The sequence below is a fragment of the Gouania willdenowi genome, chromosome 3 (assembly GCF_900634775.1).
Source record: "Gouania willdenowi chromosome 3, fGouWil2.1, whole genome shotgun sequence".
Lineage (NCBI taxonomy): Eukaryota > Metazoa > Chordata > Actinopteri > Blenniiformes > Gobiesocidae > Gouania > Gouania willdenowi.
The window spans coordinates 11,202,461-11,229,729 of NC_041046.1; the positions used below are offsets into that span (position 1 = coordinate 11,202,461).

At 41.1% G+C, this 27,269-nt stretch overlaps 1 protein-coding gene across 1 annotated transcript in view; it reads right to left on the bottom strand.

The window, feature by feature from the left end:
* abhd17c (abhydrolase domain containing 17C, depalmitoylase) overlaps positions 1 to 24,815 on the bottom strand; it is a 41,362-nt gene extending 16,547 nt beyond the window's left edge. Inside the window, exon 1 of the mRNA XM_028473799.1 lies at positions 24,004 to 24,815. Coding sequence (XP_028329600.1) covers positions 24,004 to 24,488 — 485 coding nt within the window. The 5' untranslated portion in view covers positions 24,489 to 24,815. The remainder of the gene's footprint in view (positions 1 to 24,003) is intronic.
* Positions 24,816 to 27,269: the final 2,454 nt, after the last annotated feature.

The following is a 27,269-nucleotide window of genomic DNA, read 5'->3' on the forward strand; positions in this document are numbered from 1 at the left end:
TTTCTCTGTAGTCCTTGTACTCTTTCTGGGACATGTTTTAAAGATGTCGGTACTTCTGTAGCTTGTCTGCCAGTCTCTCCTTTAATATCGTCTTCATCTCTCCTGCTGCATTTCACCAGGCAGTGAAATGCAGCTCGGTGTTGGGTCGATGTGAAAAATAAATGTCACGGTCTCAAAATCTGAGCTTTGCATTTGATTGGCCTGGCAGAGTCCGCGTTTTACGGATGTCCGCCTGAGTATGTTTGAGCCTTTACAAAGTGGAGGATGCCCAGAGACAACATCGGGGCAGTTAAGTATCTGCAGGGGGCCTCAGGTGAAGGCAGGAGCATCCAAGCAATTCGCCTGCAGTAAATAGATGGTGGGGCTGATGTACGGGTTTCTTTACTATGCATATTAAAAATAATCCATGCATGCCTGGAAGTCCCTTTTTGTCCAGTGTGCAACAACTATTAGGATGGTAAGTTTAAAAAAAAAAAAAAAAAAAACCCAACAGAAAACCCCTGTAAACTGGTTGAAACAACGTAGGGGATCCAAATCACAGCGTCAGGGGCCCCTACGCTCAACAGCAATGGCAAGAACCCTGATCATCACAACAATCATACACGTGATGGTTAGCTACAATGTAGCCACACCTGCCCTTGGGAATAGTGACAAAATCCTTCTTTCTGCCACTTGCAGAGTAGGGCTATAATCTGTTCTCAAATGTTAGACCTGAGCTTGAGCACGACAGAATACGACCTGAACCCAAATGATGCCACCTTTTTAAGGCTAAACAAATGTTACAGCCATTACTATTCAAATCTGTGCATGCACACAGGTCAAGAACGAGTCATTGTTTAGATCAATCAATCAATATTTATAAAAAGCACTTTTTATAAATGCCGCTCAACGCGGTTTTATAAAATTAAAAAACACCCACCCCTTACAAACCCTGTTTAACATAATTTGTTAATTTGCCTGAGGCCAGCCTTTGATTCACCTCCTTAGCAACCATTTGTGCATCTTTCTCCCACAAATCAAAACGCATCACCTAAACACTCCTTTAGCGCATAGCGCCCAAGGCCGTGTGAAAATGATAGAAACTAAGACCAGATCTTTAGCTCTACTGTAGAGGTAAACACTTTTATGAAAATGTTGGAAATAACTGGTATTGTTTAAGTTCTCTTCATATATTCAATGATTCAAACCACATCTCAAACGTACCTAATGCAGGTTAGCTGTTAGTCTGTTATGTCTACTTGTATTTATCCAGAACCTGAAAAAATACAGTTTTGGGCTTGAAATTTATCTGTGGGGAAAACTTTGCAATGCAAAATAAGTACTCAGTTACAGTATGTCCCAAAAAAGGCTTGGTAGCCTGGAATCAATCCTAATTTCCTAGTATTATTCATATAGGTGATAAGTCTGGAAGTACTCAACAAACGTTTGAGTTCTGGTGGCTGAGCGGGGCGGGACAAACACGCGCAGAGTAACCAATCAAACAAACAAACCTGGTGACAATAGCGCGACAAGCGTAGTTCTTTTTCCCTAAACAAAGCCAGCAGACAAAAACAGCATGTACAGTAGTACGGTACAGACTTACGGTTTTAAAACTTCTTGTTGTGGCTTCAACAATATATCCAGGTCTTTTAAAACAAGGCAGAGCGCAGTTTAGTTTCTTCTCTGTGTCGGCCGTCATGTTTGTTTTGATACTGCTTGGTGCACGGGATATGTTGTTTTTTTCCTGTTCAGCTCAAGAAAGGTGTGGCTTCGCCAGGCTATCTGCTTGGTGGAGTGTGAGATGAACTCTCACGAGACTTTGCGTGAGATTTAGAAAATGGTCACCGAAACTGAGTTGCAAAAGTTGCATAAAGTGTGGAAAACTTCAATCTTTCATGGATTTTAGCGTTTCTTTCGGTACGAAAGGTGCACGGAATCATTTATGAACACTTTTAAGAGTAGAAGGCGGCCAGAAAGAGAGTAGTAGGCGATTCCGCCCGCCGTCTACGCTTGTGGATATCCCTGAGTACTGCAATGCTCTTGAAAACTTTCTAGGCAAGGCAAGGCAAGGCAAGGCAAATTTATTTATATAGCGCATTTCATACTCAAGGCAACTCAATGTGCTTTACATGATAAAACATTCAATTGTTTAAAATCAATAAGAACATTTAAAAATCATCAGTAAAATCAATTAAAATCATCAATAAAATCATCATGACATCAACAACATGACAAAAAATCTTAAATCTTCTATAATGAAGTACTTGGACGAAAGAAAATTGGAGAAAGCCGAGCTAAATATATATTATTTTATGTGGTTGTCATACTGAAATGGTGAAATTACCAATAAATACAACTAGTATTTTGTGCAGCCTTGTATAAAGTACCATACCCTATGCATGATTCACCCCAATATTAAAAACAAACTAGTGCAGAAAATGTACACAATAATATAATGCGATAATATTCACAGAGCTAAAATTAAGCTAAATCTGAAGTTCTTTATGAGAAAATCAAATCAGACAACGATGACAGTATAGTGCAGTCCTATTCAATTAGCGGCCCGAAAGCAACCCTCGAGTGGCCCGAAGGCAACTGCTGAATGACTTGGGTCCGAGAAGTATGGAAAAACATATTTCAGTAACACTGACATGTTCTTACAAAAATTCCCACATTATTACAAACATTGAATGCAACACAACCCACAATGCATTGTGTTGTTGTTGAGGCGGAGTTAGCAGTTCTATGCAGGTGAAAATCTCAGCATGTCTTTTTCTACCCTGAAACGAAAAATCGAAGAGGAAAACCGTCAGTTTAATCCTTCATAGACAGACAAGTATTTATTTACTTTACCACCAGGTCCGAACGCCAAATCAATGTGTTTACTCTGCAACGAGTGCGTTGCAGTGCTGAAAGACTATAATGTCCGGAGACACCACACTGAAAAACATGCCGCGTTTCGAACAAACTTTCCCGAGGGATCTCATGAGAGGGCGGCTAAAATTCTTACAACCGGAGCTGTTCTACAATGAAGCAGACTTGCACAGCTCAGGAAAGAGCCACAGCAGCTTCCCTTCGTGTATCATGAATCTTGGCAAAGAAAAACAGGCCGTTCAGAGACTCAAACTGTGAAGGACTGCATGTTGGCTGTCGTGGACGAAGTCTTAACCGACGATAAAGTTAAGAAGAGTGTGACATCTGCTATCAAACAGGTACCCCTGTCTGACACTTCCAACATTCGCAGGGTTGACATTCTCGCCACAGATGTCTTTGAGACGCTGCTAAAAGAGCTCAGAAAAGCTGATAATATGGCTGTAGCAGTAGACGAGTCTACAGATAGAACTGACACAGCCCAGCTTTGCATGTATGTCCGTTTTTTTGACGGGGACATTTTCAAAGAGGAACTGCTGGGCTTGTTGCCATTAGAAGGACAAACAACAGGTGAGATACTGTTTGAAAAAATATCATGAAGGGTTAGGGTTAGCGCGTGTGCATGCTTGTTACGGATGGGGCTCCAACTGGGAAAAGTTAGCGGTTTGGCTGCACGTTGGTCCGCTGTTGCGCCCCAGATGACAACCCTGCATTGTATTGTGCATCAGACTGTATTGTGCGCAAAACTGAGCGATCATTTTAAAAAGACAATGGACAATGTGATGGCTATAATAAACTTTATTCGCTCAAAATCGAGCCTCCAACATCGCTTATTTCACCAGCTGTTGTCGGAGATGTCTGCGGAGCACCAGGACCTATTGTTGCACAACAACGTAAGGTGGCTCTCCAAAGGCAAAGCACTGGAGCGTTTCTGTGATCAACATACACATGTGAATCAAGCTTTTCACACATGAACATGATAAAAAAACAGCTCTCGTTGCTCTCTGACTGACAGTACTCTTAACCACTGCCTTCGGATTGCATTGACATCTTATGAGCCAAACATCCATGCTCTTGTTCAAAACAAGAGGTGTCATTTCTCCCACTAGAAAAATCCACTAGGGAAGTGTTACACTCACATCTACATAAGTTGAGGTGTAATGCCTAATGTTAAGTGCAATAAAGCAGTGTGCTATACCAGGAACAAAATGTAGCTTTATGTATTTATGTGACTATTTTCTTTTAACTTTTTATTTCACTTAGTTGCACTTTTTATGCACATTGATGTCAGCTTTATTTCATTTCAATGGGATAGTAAATGTGTCCCCGTGCCCACTGTTTATTTTTTTGATTATATGCACTCAGAATGTCTCAGATGCGACCAAATATGGACAGGGACAAACTGTTTTTTGTTATTTCAAAAGAAGAAAATTACCTCAAGTTCTTAAAAGTTGCTAAGTTACTTTTTTTTGCACTTTCAGATGTGACCAAATCCAAAGATGTCATTTCTAATTTGCACTTTGTTTTCATGTTCACATGCACTTTACATGTGCTTGTATTGTATTGTATCAAAATGTGTTTTGTGTTTATGTGTTTGAAATGCAAAATTTAAAGAAACCATATTTCAGCACAGGTTTAGTTAAGCACTGCTCTACTGTTGTGTTTATGTCCTTTTGGATGTGGCAATACGTTAATAAACATCCAGTGTGGTCGTTATCTTTTCTATTTATGTTTATTTTAAATGGTTAACTTTACTCACTGTCTGCTAAAAATGTCCGGCCCAGCTCATATCCTTAGTCTGAAAATCCGGTCCGAGTCAATTTTTAATTGAATAGCCCTGGTATAGTGGGTTAAGAACCATTGAGAAGGTAAAGAGCTACAAACAAACGACAATGTAAACAATTGGAGTTCAGTGTGGATTTCCAAGGCTTTCTTCTGAAGCTCTGAAGGCTGAAAAGAGGACCTGACAGGAAACAGGCCTGGCTGCAAAAATGAGCTATAACCTGGCTATCCATTCCCCTGTCTGAACTCCCATTCTGAGAAGGGAGCTTAAAACAAAACTCCTGACAGCTGGGAATGCAAGTGCTGCGAGAGAGCAGCTCTGCCAAGGTGATGGGACCATCATATTCTATGAGAAATTCATGTTGATATCCAGTATCAAAAGTGTCAAACGACGCTCAGTTTATCCGATGCTGTTTTCTGACCGAGTGGGATAATTTTATCACCTTGCTCTGGCTTTGTTCGCTTTTACAGCGCACTTTTTGTTTTGCTCCAAAAAGACCTCTGATGCAGTTGCATGAGCTAGTTGCTTCAGGGTGCTGTACTGGAGTAGATACTTTTCTGGACAGGCAAACAGAAATGAGTAGAAGAGGGTCTCACCTAGCTGGATGTTTTATTTCGCCAAGTAGCCAGTTCTCCTGCTCACCCACAACACTGTGCTCTCTAAGTCATTTTTGACACTTCCTGTATTCGGTCTAAGTGCACCTGAAACGCTCAAAGACTTCGATTTGAAACTCTCCTTGTCCGGCCAAAACAATCGGTCAAGATTCGCCTGCCAGATTCATTGGAGATTTTGTTTGCATGTTTGCACTATCCAAACGCAAAAAGGTGGACTATCAGGGCAAATGATTCCAAGAGCATTTTAACAGCTCGAGAATTCTTTGGCGTAAACACAACCTTAATGACACCTGGCCTGGTCTCAGCCATTAGAAGCAGGCATTACAGTCTAAGGGGTGGTGACCAGTGACCGGTGGAATTTTTAGAGGCGACAAAGATAACCAGTTTTATGACTAAGAATGTGGCCATGTTGTGTGCATTGACCCAGAAACAGATCCAACAAGGGGAAAAGGTAAATATCATACTCAGGTGTTCCCACATCACAAACAAAATTAGAGAATTGTAAGCAGACAGCCACAACCAAATATACAGAGCAGAGATGCTTGTATTGTGTAGTTTAAGAAGTGATACTATTGTGTTAGCGGCACTGAAGCCTGCATCCACACTAAATTGTTGGCAGAAAGAAAACATTCCTCTGATGTGCAGGGGCTCTAGTGAGTGCTTCTCTGAATGGCAGAATACTTGCCGTCAGTTGGTGGATTCACTAAACACTGGAGTTGACTGCCTCTGACAGCACAACAAGTTTACAACAACTCATTAGGCAGCCTTGGCACTGTTACTGCAATGTCCGCTGAACTATGTGTAAGTGTAAAATTGTTACCCCTCAAGGAGAAGTAAATTTTTCAGAGGAAGTAGGATGAACAGCGAAAGATGTAATGTCGGTATGGACTTTTTCAGTCTCAGAAAAACACTGGGTGCTTCATGACTATGTGACTATCCAGAGAGATGGTTAAACCTTTTGCTACACAAAAAAGCACGAGAACAATAAATTAGCTGGCCCTGATCTCACCTAATCCATTTCATACTCTCAAAGCTCTTTCAGGGGACTTAACAGTCATTTTGTATTTTGTGCCATGATTTGCTTAACTCTTTCATGCTGATTTTCATCAACATCACATTGTTGTAATTGTAATCTCCCATGTCTGTTCTTCTATTTAATTAGCTGACGGGTTGCAAGCCTGAGTATAACCTGCACATGTCCAAAGCCAATTATTGCTTACAGTGGTTCTTGACCTTTTTTTGTTACTGAAATCCCTCAGTGTCATGTTTTGTCTTCTATTTGAAAAACTGTTTTCACATGTGACAACTGCCAACATAAGTAGCTATTTAAATTGAGAGGAACAGAAGGCTAATTCAGTGAGTAAGCTTCTTTAACAGTGTCATTCCGCTGAAAAGATTACTTTTCTCAAATTCCGGGATAGTAGGAGTGTAACAATTTGCTTTAGCAACGATTCGATTCACGATTCGCTGTTGTTGAGTCCATTTAAGGACGATTGTAATTCATTTAAAACTATTCAATTCATCCATCCATCCATCCATCCATCCATCTTCTCCCGCTTAGCCGTTTCCGGGTCGCGGGGGCAGCATCCTCAGTAGGGAGGCCCAGACTTCCCTCTCCCCGGCCACTTCCTCCAGCTCGTCCGGGGGGACCCCGAGACGTTCCCAGGCCAGCCGAGAGACATAGTCTCTCCAGCGTGTCCTGGGTCTTCCCCGGGGCCTCCTTCCGGAGGGACGTGCCCTGAACGCCGCACTAGGGAGGCGTTCAGGGGGCATCCTAATTAGGTGCCCAAGCCACCTCATCTGGCTCTTCTCGATGCAGAGGAGCAGCGACTCTACTTTGAGCCCCTCCCGAATGACTGAGCTTCTCACCCTATCTCTAAGGGAGAGCCCAGCCACCCTACGGAGGAAACTCATTTCGGCCGCTTGTACCCGTGATCTTGTTCTTTCGGTCATGACCCAAAGTTCATGACCATAGGTGAGGGTTGGAACGTAGACCGACCTGTAAATCGAGAGCTTTGCTTTTCGGCTCAGCTCCCTTTTCACAATGACGGACTGGTGCAGACTCTGCATCACTGCAGACGCCGCACCAATCCGCCTGTCGATCTCTCGCTCCATCCTTCCCTCACTCGTGAACAAGACCCCGAGGTACTTGAACTCCTCCACCTGGGGCAGAACCTCATCTCCAACCCGGAGAAGGCACTCCACCTTTTTCCGGTCGAGAACCATGGACTCGGATTTGGAGGTGCTGATTCTCATTCCGGCCGCTTCACACTCGGCTGCGAACCGATCCAGTGAGAGTTGAAGGTCACGGTATGTTGGAGCCAACAGGACCACATCATCTGCGAAAAGCAGTGATGCAATACTGAGGCCCCCGTACCGGACCCCCTCAACGCCCTGACTGCGCCTAGAAATTCTGTCCATAAAAGTTATGAACAGAATCGGAGACAAAGGGCAGCCCTGGCGGAGTCCAACCCTCACCGGAAACGATTTCGACTTACTGCCGGCAATGCGGACCAGACTCTGACTCCGGTCATACAGGGAACGAACAGCTCCTATCAGGAGGTCCGATACCCCATACTCCCGGAGGACCCCCCACAGGAATCCCCGAGGGACACGGTCAAATGCCTTTTCCAAGTCCACAAAACACATGTGGACTGGTTGGGCAAATTCCCATGACCCCTCAAGGACCCTGCTGAGGGTGTAGAGCTGGTCCACAGTTCCACGGCCAGGACGAAAACCACATTGCTCCTCCTGAATCCGAGGTTCAACTATCCGGCGGACCCTCCTCTCCAGTACCCCTGAATAGACCTTACCGGGGAGGCTGAGGAGTGTGATCCCTCTATAATTGGAACACACCCTCCGGTCCCCCTTCTTAAAAAGGGGGACCACCACCCCAGTCTGCCAATCCAGAGGCACTGCCCCCGATGTCCACGCGATGTTGCAGAGTCGTGTCAGCCATGACAGCCCCACAACATCCAGGGCCTTGAGGAACTCCGGGCGGATCTCATCCACCCCCGGAGCCTTGCCACCGAGGAGCTTTTTAACCACCTCGGCAACCTCAGCCCCAGAGATAGGAGAGCCCACTCTCGGGTCCCTGGGCCCTGCTTCCTGATTGGAAGGCGTGTCGGTGGGATTGAGGAGGTCTTCGAAGTATTCCCCCCACCGATCCACAACGTCTCGAGTCGAGGTCAGCAGCGCACCATCCGCACCATACATAGTGTTGACGGTGCACTGCTTCCCCCTCCTGAGACGCCGGATAGTGGTCCAGAATCTCTTCGAAGCCGTCCGGAAGTCGTTCTCCATGGCCTCACCAAACTCCTCCCATGTCCGGGCTTTTGCCTCGGCGACCGCCGTGGCTGCGCTCCGCTTGGCCCGTCGGTACCTGTCTGCTGCCTCCGGAGTCCCACAGGCCAAAAAGGCCCAGTAGGACTCCTTCTTCAGCTTGACGGCATCCCTCACCCCCGGTGTCCACCAACGGGTTCGGGTATTGCCGCCACGACAGGCACCGACTACCTTGCGGCCACAGCACTGATCAGCCGCCTCAGCAACAGAGGCACGGAACATGGCCCACTCGGACTCAATGTCCCCCGCCTCCTCCGAGACATGGTTGAAGTTTTCCCGGAGGTGGGAGTTGAAGCTCCTTCTGACGGGAGACTCTGCCAGGCGTTCCCAGCAGACCCTCACTATACGTTTGGGTCTGCCAGGTCTAACCGGCATCCTCCCCCGCCATCGGAGCCAACTCACCACCAGGTGGTGATCAGTTGACAGCTCCGCCCCTCTCTTTACCCGAGTGTCCAAGACATGCGGCCGCAAGTCCGATGACACGACTACGAAGTCGATCATCGAACTGCGGCCTAGGGTGTCCTGGTGCCAAGTGCACATATGGACACCCTTATGCTTGAACATGGTGTTTGTTATGGACAATCTGTGGCGAGCACAGAAGTCCAACAACAAAACACCGCTCGGGTTCCGATCAGGGGGGCCGTTCCTCCCAATCACGCCCCTCCAGGTCTCACTGTCGCTGCCAACGTGAGCGTTGAAGTCCCCCAGCAGAACGAGGGAATCCCCAGAAGGAGCACTCTCCAGTACTCCCTCTAAGGAATCCAAGAAGGGTGGATACTCCGAGCTGCTGTTTGGCCCATAGGCACAAACAACAGTCAGGATCCGTCCCCCCACCCGAAGGCGGAGGGAGGCTACCCTCTCGTCCACCGGGGTAAACTCCAACATACAGGCACTAAGTCGGGGGGCAAGAAGTATAGCCACCCCGGCCCGGCGTCTCTCACCGTTGGCGACTCCAGAGTAGAAGAGAGTCCAACCCCTGTCGAGAAGGCTGGTTCCAGAGCCCTTGTTATGTGTCGAGGCGAGACCGACTATATCTAGTCCGAACTTCTCCACCTCGCACACAAGCTCAGGCTCCTTCCCCGCCAGAGAGGTGACATTCCACGTCCCTAACGCTAGCTTCTGTAGCCGGGGATCAGATCGCCAAGGCCCCCGCCCTGGGCGACTGCCCGATCCACACTGCACCGGCCTCGTATGATCCCTCCTGCGGGTGGTGGGCCTACGGGAGGGCGGGCCCACGTCGTCCTTTCGGGCTCTGCCCGGCCGGGGCCCGTGGGCAAAGCCCCGGCCACCAGGCGCTCGCACTCGAGCCCCAACCCCGGGCCTGGCTCCAAGGTGGGGCCCCGGTAGCGCCAATCCGGGCGACGTGAACTTCCTTTGATTTTGATTTTTCATACATGGCTATTGAACCGCTCTTAGTCGGACCCGTCACCTGAACCTCTCCTCCATGAACCGCCACCTTAACGTGGTGGAGGGGTTTGAGTACCCGAATGACTATTCAATTCAGTGACTTGAAATTGATTCAGTAACTTCTTAGCAAAGTGAAAAAAAATCCCTGAATACTGGAGAGTGCAGGTGAGGTTTCATAGATTCTTATGTTTCTTGTAAGGGAATCATCTATAAATTAATCATGGACATAAACAAAACAAGTAAACACTAATGGGAAATGTGTTCACATTTTATTTGAATAAAGTCCAACCATCACTTCAGTTTTCAAGAAAAATACACATTACGTTTACCTGACACTTCTGTTTGATTTTTTTTGATTATTATTGTATTTTTATGTTGCGAAAACAAAGTGCAACCAAGATCTGTTCAGGTTAAATGAGCAGTGGTTAAACCTGCTACTTTTCATTTTAACATGATAGTGAGTGTCTCCTTTAGAATATCTTGTCTGTGCAAAAGCCAAAGTGTTTCCACACACTGGACCCCAAAGATGGATTATCATTACTCCTTCTCCATTTTGTTATCTGCAGGTGAGCATCGCATGATGTTACATACAGCTGACAAAGTTGGCCATAACGTCTTATTAAAACACATCCATTAAAAGTCTGTCGTGCCCAAACCAATGTGTTATTTCCTTGTATTGATACAATCAATGGATTACCTTTTAAAACTATTTTAGATCCATTAATGTCACCCGGAAGGATAACTTTCCAAGCACAGATCGAAGTAGTTACATCGTAGGAATATAAATAGATTCAAGGATCTAATGTAGGGGTGGGCCATATGGGAAGAAAATCATATCAATTTTTTCTTTGTAAAATCACAATCACGATTTTATCACGTTTTTTTTCATTGAGATCATTTAGACTATTATATCCAACAAAAAGGCTGACATGTTCTTTCAGTCACACAGTCTTTTTACTTTGTTTAACAAAAGTAGTGTAGCATTAGCATTAGCAACACTTGCTACATAACAAGGCAGCATATCAGTCTAGTAATTTCCATTTGCTTTTGAGGTAACACTCAGGTTAATAAAATTTTACTTTAATTAGTCTTTTGAACCCCTCATTTCACACAGTTTGGACAATTATATATATCCTTTACAAGATAAAATGTTACTGCTTTGGTTACATTAGGCCTGGTTGATATGGACCAATATTCATATCTCAATATTTTTCCTCAAAAAAGCGATATAAACCATTTATTTTTTTCAATAGTTTTACAAGAAAAACAATAATGGGTTAAAGCCAGTGGAGACAAATGCCACAAAGACCCTTTTTTTAATCACTAGCAGCACAATATCAACATTTTGTGTCACTTTTGACTTTTCCTTCATTAAGGCTCAAATCTGTGGTAAAATTATGTATTGTTGCTTTTTTCAGGGCAGCTCTGAGTTGCTGAAAGTAGTTTTTAAAGTAAATCACATTCAGGACACTGTCCCTTTAAGAAAGTGTAAACAGCACAGTGAGCTGCTGCGCAGAGCCTTATCGCTCTGCTACAGTGGAGCGACAGAGTTACAGAAGAGAAATACATGCAGTGTTTCCTTAAACGTCTCTCAGTGATTCAACACTCAGAACTGATGGAGTTTAACAGAGGGCAGACGCACATCTGCACTGAGCCTCTGACAGACATCCGCTAACACAGAGGATGTAGCACAGCTAACTGTGTCTGTGCACTGGGAGGGAGGGGGAACGGAGCGTACTTCTGCGCTATTTAAGCACTTAATAATTCATCGGTGTCTGTAATGCTGACAAGTAAATGATGTGATTTGGAGGAGAAAACCCCTTTGGATGTTCTGTGTACGGACCACAGACATATGACGCAGACAAGGAACTGCAAGAATTAAAATGTGAACTATAGAAGGTTCTAAGATCTCCGTGATTTGGCAGATCGTTGTCATGTTTTAATCCTTAACTATCTAAAATTGTTAGATTGCACACCATTAATCTAATGGATGACTCGTTACACCCTTATGAGATCGGCATTACTAATGGAATGTACAAATCTTTGGATTTTTCGCAGAGAGGAAGAAGGAGGCAAGGTAAGACGGGCAAATGTATTTGTAGAGCAAATGTGTGTCGATCGGTGAGTCTCCCTCTGGTGGGTTGCGGGGGCTGGGACACCGTCCTTGAGTTATGTGAGGTGCGGCACCGCTGGGCAGACTAATAAAAACTGATACATTTTCCACTCATATTCTTAAAATCGCTGTTATATTAAAATCCATGACCATAAAACTGTAATTAATAAGCAAGCCAGAACAGTGCTTTTTGTTTAGTGTATAGTGGTCACACATTTTAGACACTCCTAGTCTTTTTTTAAACTTTCGCCACTAGTTTTGCCACGCTCAGCTCACTGCTTCTTTGGGTAACCAAGCAACAGCTCAATAACGAATGTAAGGGCAGCAATGCTACTGTAACAGCTATTAAACGATGCATCGACTTAGATCATTTTCAGGAAATGTCAGCAACTCTAGAAGGTTAGGTGTGACTCTTAAAATACATCGGTAGAGTCTGAGAGATACATTATAAACAGATTTCAAAGAAAATTATTGTTATTTAAAAGAGAATTTGAATAATGCAGTACAAGAAGAGCAAAGTGCAGCCAAACTATAACCCAACTCCATATCAAAACACTTTTTTTCTGATAGAAAGATTGATAGAAGGTTAAAGAGTGAACATTAAAAAACAACTAAAAATGAAGATTTTAAGTCAAAGGTTTACATTTTCATAAAACAAAGTAAACAGAAGCATGAAGAAAAAATTATCTCTAAAATATTTCAGACGATAAACAGAAAGTTGATTCAACAGAAAGCAAAACAGAGCAATGGTACAATATTTCCTCAGGCGTGGGCCAGGATAAGTTGGCCTGCTCTAGCATACTTTGTAAAAACTAAAGGAAAACATCAAGGCTGATATGGAAGCCAAAACACCAAGGTAGAGAGGCTCAAATATGAGATGGAAAAAAGTTGTCTTGTTCTTGGGTTCAGGCAGCCGTAGATAAGCAAAGCTCACTGTGCACAAAAGCTACAATGAATCCTTGAAGGGGTTTTTGTGATGTTAGAAGAGATCACAAGTTCAGTGAGAGGATTAGTAGTGTACAATATGGTTACTGTAATCACATGATTGGCTTTAAAAGAGGTTTGTGAATGAGGCTGAACAATTAATTGCATTTGAGATTATATTGCGATATGATGAAACAACATTTTCTAAACACAAAGGCTGTAAATTGACAGGTCACAACCTGGTCACATTAGCATGGACAGCTACACTTTAACCAGTAGCATGATGGCCCTGGGCTCAACATAAGCTGCCGCTGCAGAACAGTGACAAACCTACTAAAAATGGAACCAGAGTAGCCCTGGTACCCCTCGCGGAGTAGTCCCTGCTGCCTGATCACAAAGCACTGATGGGAGTGAATGGGCTCAAAACAATAAGCCTGAGCTGATTGCTCCGTAAAGACTTAAATAAAAATATAATGAAAAAGTTGATTTATTTCAGTAATTCCATTAAAAAAGTGAAAATTGTATAATGAATACATTCAGGGCTCGAGACTGCAACCAAATTGGTCACATATGCGACTATTTTTTCAGCGGCTGAGCACTTTGTCGCGTCCCACAGAGTGCACTTCTCTCTCTCTCTGTGCTGCGGGTGAGGAGACACGCGCATCTTGGCTGGATGTAATGCAACGATGAATGTGCCGAGTATAAACACCAATGTGCACCTTTGGAGTGTGCACGGTCCACGAACAGAGCCAAGCATAACAAGCCCTTCACTGAGTGCGTGCTCACATTGAAGGCAGCAGTAAAAAGGAAGCACAGAGATAGAGCGTACATGCTCATCAGAATCAGCATCGAGGGGCCACAACTGATGACTATGATGCCAGGCCAGATGTTCAGCTGTGGTTCTCTCAGGGCAGGGTTTTGTTGGTTTAGTTATCTTACCAGGGATTTAAAACTTAAGGTTAGCCACAGGTGCAGGAAAGTTGGTCTGTAGATGTTGCAGAAGGTGAAGTAGGACGGTGCTGAGTCATTGCACAACGTGATTTATTTTAGGTTAACAAATTGTTATATCTTGATTTTATTTGTCATTAATCATTAATAGCCTCTGTAAAATAACTCCTTATTTCAATAGTTTTTTAAAGCTATAGGGAGCCATTGCAAAAGAGTCAAAGAGCCACATTAGGCCCCAGAGCTGCAGGTTGCAGACCCCTGCTCTGAGAGAACCACAGTTAAACATCTGGCCTGGCATCATAGTCCATCAGTTCTGGTCCCTCCATGCTGATTCTGATGAGCGTGTACGCTGTATCGTTGCGCTCGGCACGTTCTTCCATTTTTACTGCTGCCCTGAATGTGAGCGCGCACTGAAGGGCTCGTTATGCCTGGCTCCGTTCACGGATTACGCGCACTCCAAAGGAGCACGTTGGTGTTTATACTCTGCGCATTCACCGTTGCATTACCTGCAGCCAAGATGCGTGAGCGCGCACCGTCTCCATTTGTTTCCCCGTGCGCTGATCTGATGTTGACATTAACAGTTTATTAATACAAGTAGGCTTACCACTAAATCAAACGTAAATATGTCCTTTGTATGAGGAAAAAATAGGTTTTATTGTCGGTTTCAGGTCGGGCTCGTATAAAAACACAACACCCAATGTCTGTCGGACCTGAAGGTTTCACCTTTGCTTCGCTTTGCTGGTTCTGGTCAAAGCTTGAATGAGGTTTATATCATAAATGGTCTGTGTTTAAAAGCAAATCGGCAACACAAAACGCCAAAACTAAATATTTGTCTCTTTTTCTTTCTCCTCATCCTCCTCTGCACCTACTCATTCATTCTCCGTTTTTTTTTTTTTTTGGTTCACTAATCGCTACATGTGCTATAGTCTTGGTCGACCAACCATTTCCTTGCACAATAAAAGCACAATAAAAGCACAAATAACTTCAATAGTGTTTTTACTGCTGATGAAATATAATTAAAAAATATTGCGTTTCACAAATTGGGATGAATGAATAGTGACATTAGTTATTATTCTAATATTTATGTCACACAACGTGTGACATGTTTAGCTTTTATTCTTCCATACAAGTGTTAAAACAAATTGGTGGCTCTCTGCGGTTTGATGACAATAAGATGTGTTCTTTTTATTTGGTCTATTGTTCCTTATATGGAGTTGTTAGCATTGGCTCTTAGCTCAGTCAGTGTGTTAGCTTAGCATAGTTAGCTTTAGTTGAGTTTCCAGTTCATAATCGTTGCTACGGGTTCATCTCTGTCCCCGTGTTTGTAGAACTTTGGGTGGAAATGACGGAGGAACTTGAATCGGTTCCCTTTGTTTGATGGTTGTCTGGTTTTAACCAAGTAGTGGTCCATGATGTATCACAGCATAGTAGCTTCAGGTGGCCGTGACGAACACCTCACACACACACACACACAGACAGAGGTGTCCTGACCACTGAGTGTACAGGTGACAATATTCTCTGCTATTAACTGTTAATGTTACGTGAATTATATCGACATTAGGATATACAGTAGTCCTATCCTATATCTCTTCCATAAATATATCGATATTTATTAAAAACTCGATATATCGTCCAGCATACAGAGCGTGTGCGTCTCCAAGACCGCAGTGTTTGCATCATCACGATATCCTGTTTCGGTCGTCTTGTTTTGGTGAGAAAAGTGTTTTCTGCCACTGAAAATCCCGGTGGAGGACAGAGTGATTGTCAGTAGAAGAAGAGTAAGTTCTTCAAAATAATAAACATTTATTACATTATACTGTACATATCATCAGTGCCCCACACACACCTAGATGGGATACCTCCATATTGAATTCAGTAAATACAGTGAGTGCCTGCGTGCGCATTAACCCTTCCTGTTCCAGTCTCCAGTCACCCATGGTCAGGAGACACAGGAGAAACCATCTTCTGCTCCAGAAACAGTAAAAAAAAATAATGATTTCTATTTTAATCTCATTGTACATGTGTACAGTGACAATAAAGGCATTCTATTCAATGTATTTTCAGAAAGAAATATTGAAATATGAATTTTGGTCCATATCACCCAGCCCTTATTAATCACATTTCTTAAAAAATCATTCGCAGTTCAAATCAATTTGTTTCATTATATCATTGCAAGGGCATTAGACTAAAGGCACAACAGTGACAAGCTGCGTTACATGAATTTCCTTCATCAGTTGATAAAACGAGCTGAAATGGTGGGTCCGCCCACACTGATGCCTGAGGCTGGTAGGCAGAATGCCAAAGGCACAGTAGTGACAGATGAAAATGTCTATTTAAGAGACATTGAAAGCCATTGCAAAGAGATTTAAAACGACCCTATATAAAATACAGTCATGAACAAAACAGCCAACAGCTCATTAATACTCCCTGAGCAGGAGAGGCGGAGCATATCAAACACATCCCCACATCAAAGAAACTCCCCGCAATGTCTTTTTTTAGAATTACTGAAACACGTTTACCATTTGTTGCACACACAGGTAATAGTGGAAATACTAGCACACTTTTTTTCTTAAAATAACGACCAGATTAGTCACATGATGAATTTACACAGGACGTTTAAAGCTGTATCCTAATGCTAAGCTTTGTGACGTATTTACCAAAACATGTCTGGTAATCATATGTATGTGACGTGCCATGGAAAACCCAGCAACAAGTCAGTAGGAAAGAAACTGAGAAAATACACAAATAACGATTTTTGTGTTTTACTAGTTTAACTAGTACAGTGCCCGTCGGGAGTATGCATTCATGTGGGAGAATAAGGGGCATAATTGCGTATTTTTGTATCTGTCTGTTGTCTTTTTGTGCATTTTTTGTATAATTATAGTTTTTTGTTGCCATTGCAGTGTGATTCTGGAATCTTTTTGTGTATTTTTGTATCTTTTTAGTGTAGTTTTGTGCATTTCTGTTATTATTTTGTGTATTCTTGTATAAATATTTAGTTTTATGTATTTTGAGTACACTTGAGTACATTTTGAGTAGTTTGTTGTTGTTTGGTGTATTTTTCTGTAATGTATGTATTTTGGAGTAAATTTGTGTGTTTTTGGAGCCTTTTTGTATATTTGTATTCATTTCTGTTGTCATTTTGTGTACTTTTTGTATAAATATTGATTAGTTTTTAGTTTTATTTTACTCATTTAGTATATTTTTATTATAAATACTGTGTGAGTGTGTGCGCCAGCCATCTCCTCCGTGCGTTATCTATCACATGCGCGCGCTTCATGCACATATCCGTCGCAGGTTGTTAAGAGAGACACGGTAACTACGGTATGCCAGTTAAGTCAACTATTCATCAGCATGTATGTCTATGCTGTAGAGAAAGTTTGTCACACCAGTACCACCGCCAGATAAGTTTGTGTAGAGCCCTGATAATAATAAATATGTTGATAGGAATATAATATTAATAGTGAAAGTAGTAATAGTAATAAAAGTAATGTAATGATATTAATATATTTATTAATATATTTAATATATAGCATTGCTACATTAATAATATAGCAATGCTAATAATGCAATGAGAACACGGGTAACTATAATAAAAAATATATATTAATAATCCAGTAACTATAATACAATAAAAACAATAACATAAAATAATACGGTAATAGCAATAATAATAATACAATGAGAATACCAGTAACTATAAGATAAAAGAACAATACAAAAAAAGAACATTATAAGAATAGCAATAACAATAATACGGTAGTAGTACGATTAGATAGAGATAATATAATACTGTGTGCGTGTGCATGTGCGTGTGTAAAAAAGAGAGAGAGAGAGACCCGAAAGTACCATGAAAAATAAACGTTTTGCAAACCAAAGTCGCAACTCTCTCTCAACGGCTCTGTGTGAGTTCACCACGTACATCCCGATGTAGTGCACGCACGCACGCGCATCAGCCGTGTGTGTTTGTTTACATTGTAGCTGCTAGCATCTTTCTTAGCACATAGAAGAATATAAGAAGAAACACTCACCGTTGCACAGAACAAACAATAATCATAGTGGACCCATCCACTCACAAAAACGTTACATTCCTCTGTTTGAAGAATCAGAATGTTTGCGATAAGGTAATGACCATCAGCACAGGCACCGCCCACACTCATGGAGACGAAGGAGGAAGTGAAGTCTGTGACCCGAGATTTAAAGTAAGTTTGGAATCACAGGAATAATATTAAATAACCATGAAATATTAATGACTTTTAGCGGTACAAAATCGTTTTTAATATCGACCTTTTTTTTTTTTTAACCCAAACAACTGCGACACGGTGACGTCATGAACCCGGAACCGGAAGTGGCGATAGACATAGATGGTGCGCTAGCGCCCCCTCACACCATGAGGTCAAAAGCTGAATAGGTTTCATTTCGGGGCCGTCCAGAAGTGAAATAAATGACTCCAAAATAACAGATACACACACTCGGGGTATTTGGAACCCGTCGACCGAGTTTCAGGTCAAACTCGCACTGCATCGGGGAGATATTTGCTCCACACACACGAACGCACGCACACACACACAGACCTCCCTTGCTTTTACAGGTAGAGTGAGGTCTTAAGGAAAGCACTGCATGCTTCAAATAACAGTATCTGATGTTGAAAAACAGTAAAGTCTGTGTTGGAAAACGGCTCGTTTTTGTGCAGAGCAGCTTCTGTGTTTCGGGAATGGAAATTCTGTAATTCCATAACGGCTTTCTTCGGCAAATAGTTATTAGTAGCTGTCAAAGTTTACACATTATTATGTTATGGCATAATCCTAATTAACATTCAGCGCATTATTCACAGGTTTCTTCTTTTTTGAGGTTGTCATTTTGACCAAAAAAGTTGCTAAATGATCTAAAAAGCTGCTAAATGATCAAAAAAACAGGCTGAACGCTTCACTCCAATAGAAAACAATGGGATGTTTACAGGCAGTGGGGACGTGTGATCAATCACGTGCTTTCAAGATGATGGAACGCAGATTTTAAAAAGGTTAAGTAGTTCCATCTTTAAAAGGCAATTAAACGAATATGGTAAATAATGTGTCTTGTTAGGAATTGATTTTCTAATAAGTACATTTAGAACATTTTAGTCTGAACTTGTAAAAGCAGTGGAGGATCTCTTTGAATAATGATGCATTATGGGAAGATATAGATGACATACTGTATAAGGTGAAAAGTAAATTAGTAGTAAATTGGCTGGGGGGGAAAAAAAAAAATCAGATTTACATCAATCTTGCTAATCAATTCATTATTGTAAGCCATTTATCACTTCATGAGTCATCATCGTCTTCAAGATCAGGAATGTTACAAGTTCACCACTTTGTTCCCGTCTCGACTTGCATATGCAAGAAGGGTAAATACAATTTATACAGAAAGAAAGTCTCCGTGATGCAGCAGCAGAGGGCTGACTGTGAAAATTCCTGAGAAATGTGTCAGAGTGCTCAACAGGAGTTTGGTTTTGTTCACTCTACTTTCTTCTGTCCTTCTCACGCAGTTTTGTTATTGTCTTGGTTTTGTCCTGTGCCTCTTATGTTCCCACTTCTCCAGTTTCCTCCCCCTTGTAAAGTGAGCACAGTGGGCAAGCATCATTATAGATTGAGCAGGTTCCAGTTGTGTGTTCATTTAGGAATGCATTGATTGTCATGCCACACAGTAAATGTTTATCCATCGTTTTCCAACCCACTCACTCCTTTACAGGGTCAAGGGGCAGTAAAGATGTGTTACACATAATACATTGCCATGATAAACAACTTTCTGTTTCTGAATAATTTATACACCTGTCTAGAATAAATTATAGGGTTCGATGAGTGCACTGATGAAGCTTACAGAGTTCAGAATCAACCACTGGTCTCGTCAAAGCCCTGCTTTACTGTACACTACAGTTTATGAGCACTAAAACACAAGAAAGATGTTTAATGAGTGGGAAAATAAAGCAAGTAGGGCTGCATGATTTTCACAAAAAACCGAATCGCAATTTTTCTGACAGATATTGTGATTCGATTCACAATTTTTTAAAATTGTTTACACATTTAAATGCATATGCGTTTTATTTTTTTTTCCAAATTCCATTTTGGTTTTGTTTTTTAAATTCCATGTTTTCTAAATTATTTTTTTTTAAATTTCGTTTTTTATAAATATTAATCAACTTTTTCAGAAAATATTAGTTCTTAACTCATGTGAGGAAACAAAATAAATACTAATGAAAAAAATAAATAAATAAATAAAAGTGTATGCAAAAAATAAAGTAGGATACAATTAAAAGGTAGATATACGTTGTACTTTGAGGAAACAAAATAAATACTAATAAAAAGAAAACTATAATTAAACAAAAACGCATGTCAAAAATGAAAATGTAATTTAAAATAATGAGTAACTGCTCTTTTTTAATTATTCATGTCACATAAAGATGTATCAGCATTAATGTCACTCATTTTCCCCTCAGGGATCAATGGTTTACTGAGCAGGTTTATTGATTAAGTTTTAATAAACTTAGTTTAAATTAATCTAATTTAAATGATCCTGATGACATCATTCCAGACAGTAACGATTAAATAGAAATAAATGGACGTAAGGATGAAACAGTTATTTCACCACTAGGAGCCAGAATATTTTACAGTAATAGCAGTTATCATTAATCTACGATGTTTCAGACTCTACAATCCCTGGCATCAATGGTCTCGTCCACTACAGAAACATTTCCCCACAGATCTTCTGTAGCTCTAATGAGATGTTGTTCAAATGCTATGAACAAGTAAAACTGATTAAAACTGATGATGTTTTCACAGAGCACAGCAGCGCTACATGAGAAACAGACGGAGCTCCACAGACACATTAAAGTTAAGCGGGCACTGGTCGGCTCTGATATAGGAGTCAGTGATGGCCCTAGTGTAGTTGTTGTTAGCGCATTGAACTGTCAGCGCATACAAGCTTGTGTCCTGTAACCATCTCTGATTGGGGAGCAGCCCAGGACGGTGGTTCTCGGCATTTCTGATTGGTGATTATATATTTCACTCAAATGATGAAGACAGAAGACATTATTGCTCCTCTCATCAAACAGCACCTTGGCGCCCTAAGTAGCACTGTTAAAAGTTCTATAAGGAACCTTGGAGTAATTTTTGATGAAGGGATGTCCCTAGAACGTCACTCTAAGCAGCTCATCAGGAACTGTTTCTTCCACCTGAGAAACATCTCAAAGCTGAGACACATAGTCTCTGGTCCTGAGCTTGAGATGGTCATCCACGCGTTTGTTTCCTCACGGTTGGACTATTGTAACAGTCTGTTTACATGCCTTAGCAAAAAGGATCTGGCTCGTCTTCAAGTGGTCCAGAACTCTGCTGCACGCCTCCTGACCCGTACCTGTAGGCGAGCCCATATCACTCCTATTTTAAAAACCCTACATTGGCTCCCTGTCATCTACAGGATGAATTTTAAAATCCTTGTGCTGACTTTCAGGGCCCTTCATGGTCAGGCGCCTGAGTACATTGAGGGTCTGATCCAGCCCTATGTTTCAAACAGGAGCTTGAGGTCTTCTTCTCAAAACCTGCTGATGGTCCCCCGCACCCGCTTTAAAACACGAGGTGATCGCTCTTTTAAGGCGGTAGCTCCTCGTCTCTGGAATGCTCTTCCACACACTCTGCGGATGCTGGACTCTGTGGATGTTTTTAAAAGTCATCTAAAGACTCACTTTTTTATGGAGGCTTTCTTGACACACTCCTGTTTGTGAATGGACTCTTTTATACATTGTAGCATCATTGTAGTGGACTTTTATATGCATTGCGCCCTTTTTAACTGTAAATTGTGAAGCACATTGTGACCCTGGTCTGAAAAAAGCGCTATATAAATAAACTTTACTTACTTACAAAAACTCAGCATCTGAGGTTAGGTTATCGCAGTAGTAAAAACCTGAATATCGATGCGATTAAGGTCAATCGTGCAGCATTAAAAGCAAGTGAAAAATTATTGTCATATAATTTTACAAGATTTCTTCTCTATTTTTAGAACAGATGTGATTTTGATATCCTCAAAGAAGAACCCTGGGTACCTCAAAGGTGTATTAGCCAGAGCTACATTAACCGGAGCCAGGGTTAGGGTAAATTATAATTGTAATCGCGTAATTGATAATTGCAGTTATAGCACGATTACAATTGAAAAAATCATCACTGTTGTACTCATAATTGAATTGTAATTGAGTTCAGATAATTGACTTTGTAATGGAATTGGCATGAACATTCTATAAAAACTGTCAATTACAATGAATTAAACATGTGGAACCATGTTAATGTAGTTAATAATCATTAAAATATGTTTCATATCAAGTTTTCCAACTACCTGTCACATAACTTGAGTATTATTTTACCATTAAAAACTAATTAAATAATGGAGGGGTACAGTGACAAAAAAGGCTCTGGGTCAAGGTACCCAAGAGATGAAAAAGAAGTTGGATGATAGATAATATATTTTAGTGTATTTCTCAGCTGATTTAAGGCATGGGTCAAAACTGACCTGTTATCATAACTAATACAACAAGAGGTTAAGTTTTAGGGGGTTATTTATTACAGGTTTGGTACCATATTAGTAATTTGGGGTGTGCCAAAACATCGATACAACGATATATCACAAAATTTCGTCTTGCGGTACGTTATCAATACATTGGCGCCAAAGTTTTTAAAATCCTTTTTACACAAATTCAGTACTAAGTACAAGTTAAATGTTCTAAGGTTTTCAAGTTTACAAAGAACACATTGAGAACACTTTTTTTTTTTTTTGCAGCGCAGCACGCACTCACACAGATGTTGCTGGACATAGAATCATATTTAGGCATTAAATACATTACGTTTGATATTTAATCCTTATCACCTATATAAGTGCATTGCATTTTTTTTTTAACGGTATTGAAACTGATACCATTGCTGGTCGACCAAAGAAAATCTTTGTTGACCAGGACAGCATCGACCAATTAGTCGACTAAACGACCAAAGTTGGCAGCTCTAGTAAGTATAAGTTAAAATATGAGCCCAGGTTTTCATAGACCACCCAGTTGTTTATATTATAATGAACTGACTGAAATGTTTATTTTTCATATGCAGTGAATTTTTCCAGTTTTCATAAAACAAGTTCATTCAGCACTGATATGTGTCCATGTTTACAGAGAAGTTGATAGCACTAGCACTAAAATTAGTATTTTCTGCATTCGTTTTGTTTTTAATGATTTAAAGTGAATTTGCACAAACAATAACAATATTTTAATGGAGTCTTTAAAGATTTAAACATACCACAAGGACATGTGACTAGTTGTGGTCAGTGTGTGTTAACACTTTATTTTACTGTCATTCATGTGAAAGTGATTGACAATATTTTGTAATTCCTGTGAAATTGATTCAGTGCAGAGATAAATTCCGAATTTCTTCAGTGACACAGATATCGTAATGTATCGTGGATGAAATCTCCTGTGATATATCCATTATCGCTGTATCGTGATATCATTATCATTGGCAAACAAATTGTGATATATAGTTTCGCAAGGTACCTGACGATACCCAGCCCTATTAGTGATTAATTTAATTTGAACATTAGTAAATGTAATCCACTTAAAGGTGGAAAACAATTGTAATTTCAATTCTAATTGAAAGAAATGGCTGTCATTGTATTCATAATTGAACATGGATAATTGGAGACTTAATTGTAATTAAAAAAACAACATTAGCTAGGATCTACATTAGCCAGTGCTACATTGCTGGAGCAACATTAGACAGAGCTACGTACATTGTGCAACAAGCACTATGTAACGTGTTTTGAAAAATGTTATAAAGATTATTATTATTATTATTATTAGGTGGAGCTATATTAGCTAGGACCTCCACTAGCCAGAACAACATTAGCCGGAGCTACATTAACCGGAAGCTACATTAGCCCGAGCTACATTAGCTTTAGCTACATTAGCCGAAGCTACGTTAGCTTAGCCATCCTCCTCACATGATGTGTGTCACACTCACTTGTTCCGAAGCACCTGCCACGCCGCCTCGATGTCTGCGTACAGGTTCTTCTCTGATGGCTTCCCGGTGCTCACTCCGTAGCCAGAGTAGTCGTAGGAGAACACATTGCAGTTGATCCTGGATCCCAGGCCGATGTAAAAACTACACATCTGTCCCAGATCCACAGCGTTCCCGTGGGAAAACAGAAGCGTGTAGCGGCTGTTTGGGGCGCAGCGCACAAACATGCAGCCCACACGGTTCCCCCGGCTGCTCCTGGTGCTCAACACCTCCACAGCGTCCAGTTCACGCTGGGAGTACTGCCAGTCAGCCCGTTCGGTCAGGTGTAAGCTACTCACTCCGTCCGCATCCGTGTGCACTGAGTAGGTGGGCTCCGGGGGCAGGAAGGCCAGTTTGGCCGCGATGCGGCTCGGACAAGGCGGGCAGCAAAACAGCCAGCACAACTCCCCGATAGAAAAGCCGGTCATCCTCGGGCCTTGTCCGGGCATCAAGACTCGCGGTCCCCCGGGTCACTCACTTATGCAGACCCTTATAACTCCTGGACTCACTTCAGAAGGCACCGGTGGCTGAGGAGAGCAGTGGCTAACAGGCTAGCCGGTACACAGGATGCTAACAGCACCGATTATACATTACGGGGATGGCTAACATAATGGACACATGCATTTTGGGTAATAGTGTTCCACAGTACAACAATGCATTAATGTCATAACAGCAGTCTGACTGCACGAAATACGAGCTCGGTGCACATGAGTCAATGTTTAAGGCAAATATTCTGAAAGGAAGGAGCAGCCATTACTGTCAGAAGATCCGTCAGTTTCCGGTTTATCCGGAAATCAAAGTAACGTCCCTCCCCTTTTTTTCAAATTCATATTTTTAAAAAAAGTACACACACACCAGTGATTAGCGATGAGGTTCATCACTGGTGATCGCCTGTAAGCCAAGTAAAGAAGTGGGTGTGGCTTCACCAGGCTCTGGAATCTAATGCACAGAATTATGAACCCCATAGAAGCTTAAATGTGCAACATTTCTTTCTTTTCTTTTTTTTAAATGTAATTTTATTTTTTAAATTAATTAATGGGAAGCTGTTATTTCCTTGTACCGTGAATTGTGTTCTTTTTTTAGTCTGCTATTGTAAATTCTTGCATATATTTAAAGTTTTTGTACTGAAATGATGCAAATCTGGATGTAATTTTGTCATACAACAAGCGATTATTTAATGTAAGGCCATCAGTGCTTAAATCGTGCTACTGCGTCACTTGGATGGCGTAGCCAAGTCTAGTTCCCTGCGTTGATGCAGACCCCATTCACCCAATGAGCTGATAAAGCGCTTAGGAACTGCTTGGTCATATATTTATAAAAATCTAAATTTCTACAATTTCATTTAACTACGTCGCTTTTGTCCAAAGCGACGTAGAACACAGGCACGAATCTACACTGTAGGATAAAAAAATGAAATACCAAAAATTCAGCCACAGAAATGTTTTGGTCGAAAATAGCCTTTTCTCACTGAAACATAATGTTGAAATGACTGTGTTTTAGGATGGGTTAAATGCAGGGAACAAATTACATGTATGTAGCTCTTAGGGGTGTCCCAGTCCGATATTGATATCGGACATCGGTCCGATATTAGCCAGAAAACGAATATCGGATTTAATTGGACTGCATCTAAAATCTCCAATATAAGCTTTCTGATACTTTATTTATTTTATTCAATTGTAGAATATTGTAGATAATATGTTGAAGATTAAAATGTATGTAACCAATTGGTTAATAATAAATGGGTCAGTTTTTCTCATACCTACTGTTGCTGACTATTGTTCTCTGTTTGAGTGACATCACTTGATCAAGCCTTTTCCAACATTCCACACTACAAAATAAGTAATAAAAATATGCATGATTTATGCTGATATCGCATCGGATCGATATCAGTATCGACCAATAATCAAGGCTGGAATATTGGTTTTGTATCGGAAGTGAAAAAGTTGTATCGGGACATCCCTAGTAGCTCTACATATGTAACAATAAAGGTGATCTATCATCCCTTACCTTCACAGAGTCACTGTAAATAAGCAGAGAAGCTGCTCTACATCAAGAACCTAAATGCAGTTATAGGTATGTACAATATTATTTAATGTGTGAGTGGGTCAAGTTAAACATTTTATATTGTTAGAATGTAGTGCTAAATATATATTTTCATACATTTTTAATTGATTAATTCTTTGAAGCATTAGCATTAATTTAAACAATTGCCATGTTTTCATTTTAGTGAGGTTAGTACACATTTATAGCCATAAATGCAATGGCACTAATAACGTCCATGATCATTTCTTTCGGTGTTTCGGCTTTTTCTCATTCCGGTGCATCCCAAGGAAAAACCCTCAGTAAGTGCAACAAGGGCTTCAAGTTTGATGGCCCACAGCTTTGCTGCCATCTCGTACTGCAAGACGTGCTTTTATTTCTTGTTTTATTTTATTTTTTAAACGATTCAATTAAAACATCAAACATGTCATTCATCATTCCACAACACTCAACATTGTCTGTGTTAAATATTCACTAAGAGCTGCTTTTAGATAAAATGACTCATTCTAGGCCAAAGGAGAAAGAGGAGAGGCTCAGATCAAGTCCCTGAACAGTCTTTAGACGTCTCTTAAGGCGGGCATACAATGTGCAATGTTTGACACATTTTGAGCCAATTTTTGACTCTCAGCTAAATCGTGTGTCGTGCATCATGTAGTAGTATACATGGTGTGGTATACATGGTGTAGTATACATGGTGTAGTATACATTGTGTAGTATACATGTAGTAGTATACATGGTGTAGTATACATGGTGTGGTATACATGGTGTAGTATACATGGTGTAGTATACATGGTGTAGTATACATGGTGTGGTATACATGGTGTAGTATACATGGTGTAGTATACATTGTGTAGTATACATGTAGTAGTATACATGGTGTAGTATACATGGTGTGGTATACATGGTGTAGTATACATGGTGTAGTATACATGGTGTAGTATACATGGTGTGGTATACATGGTGTAGTATACATGGTGTAGTATACATTGTGTAGTATGCATGGTGTAGTATACATGGTGTAGTATACATGTAGTAGTATACATGGTGTAGTATACATTGTGTAGTATACATGGTGTAGTATACATGGTGTAGTATACATGTAGTAGTATACATGGTGTAGTATACATTGTGTAGTATACATGGTGTAGTATACATTGTGTAGTATACATGGTGTAGTATACATTGTGTAG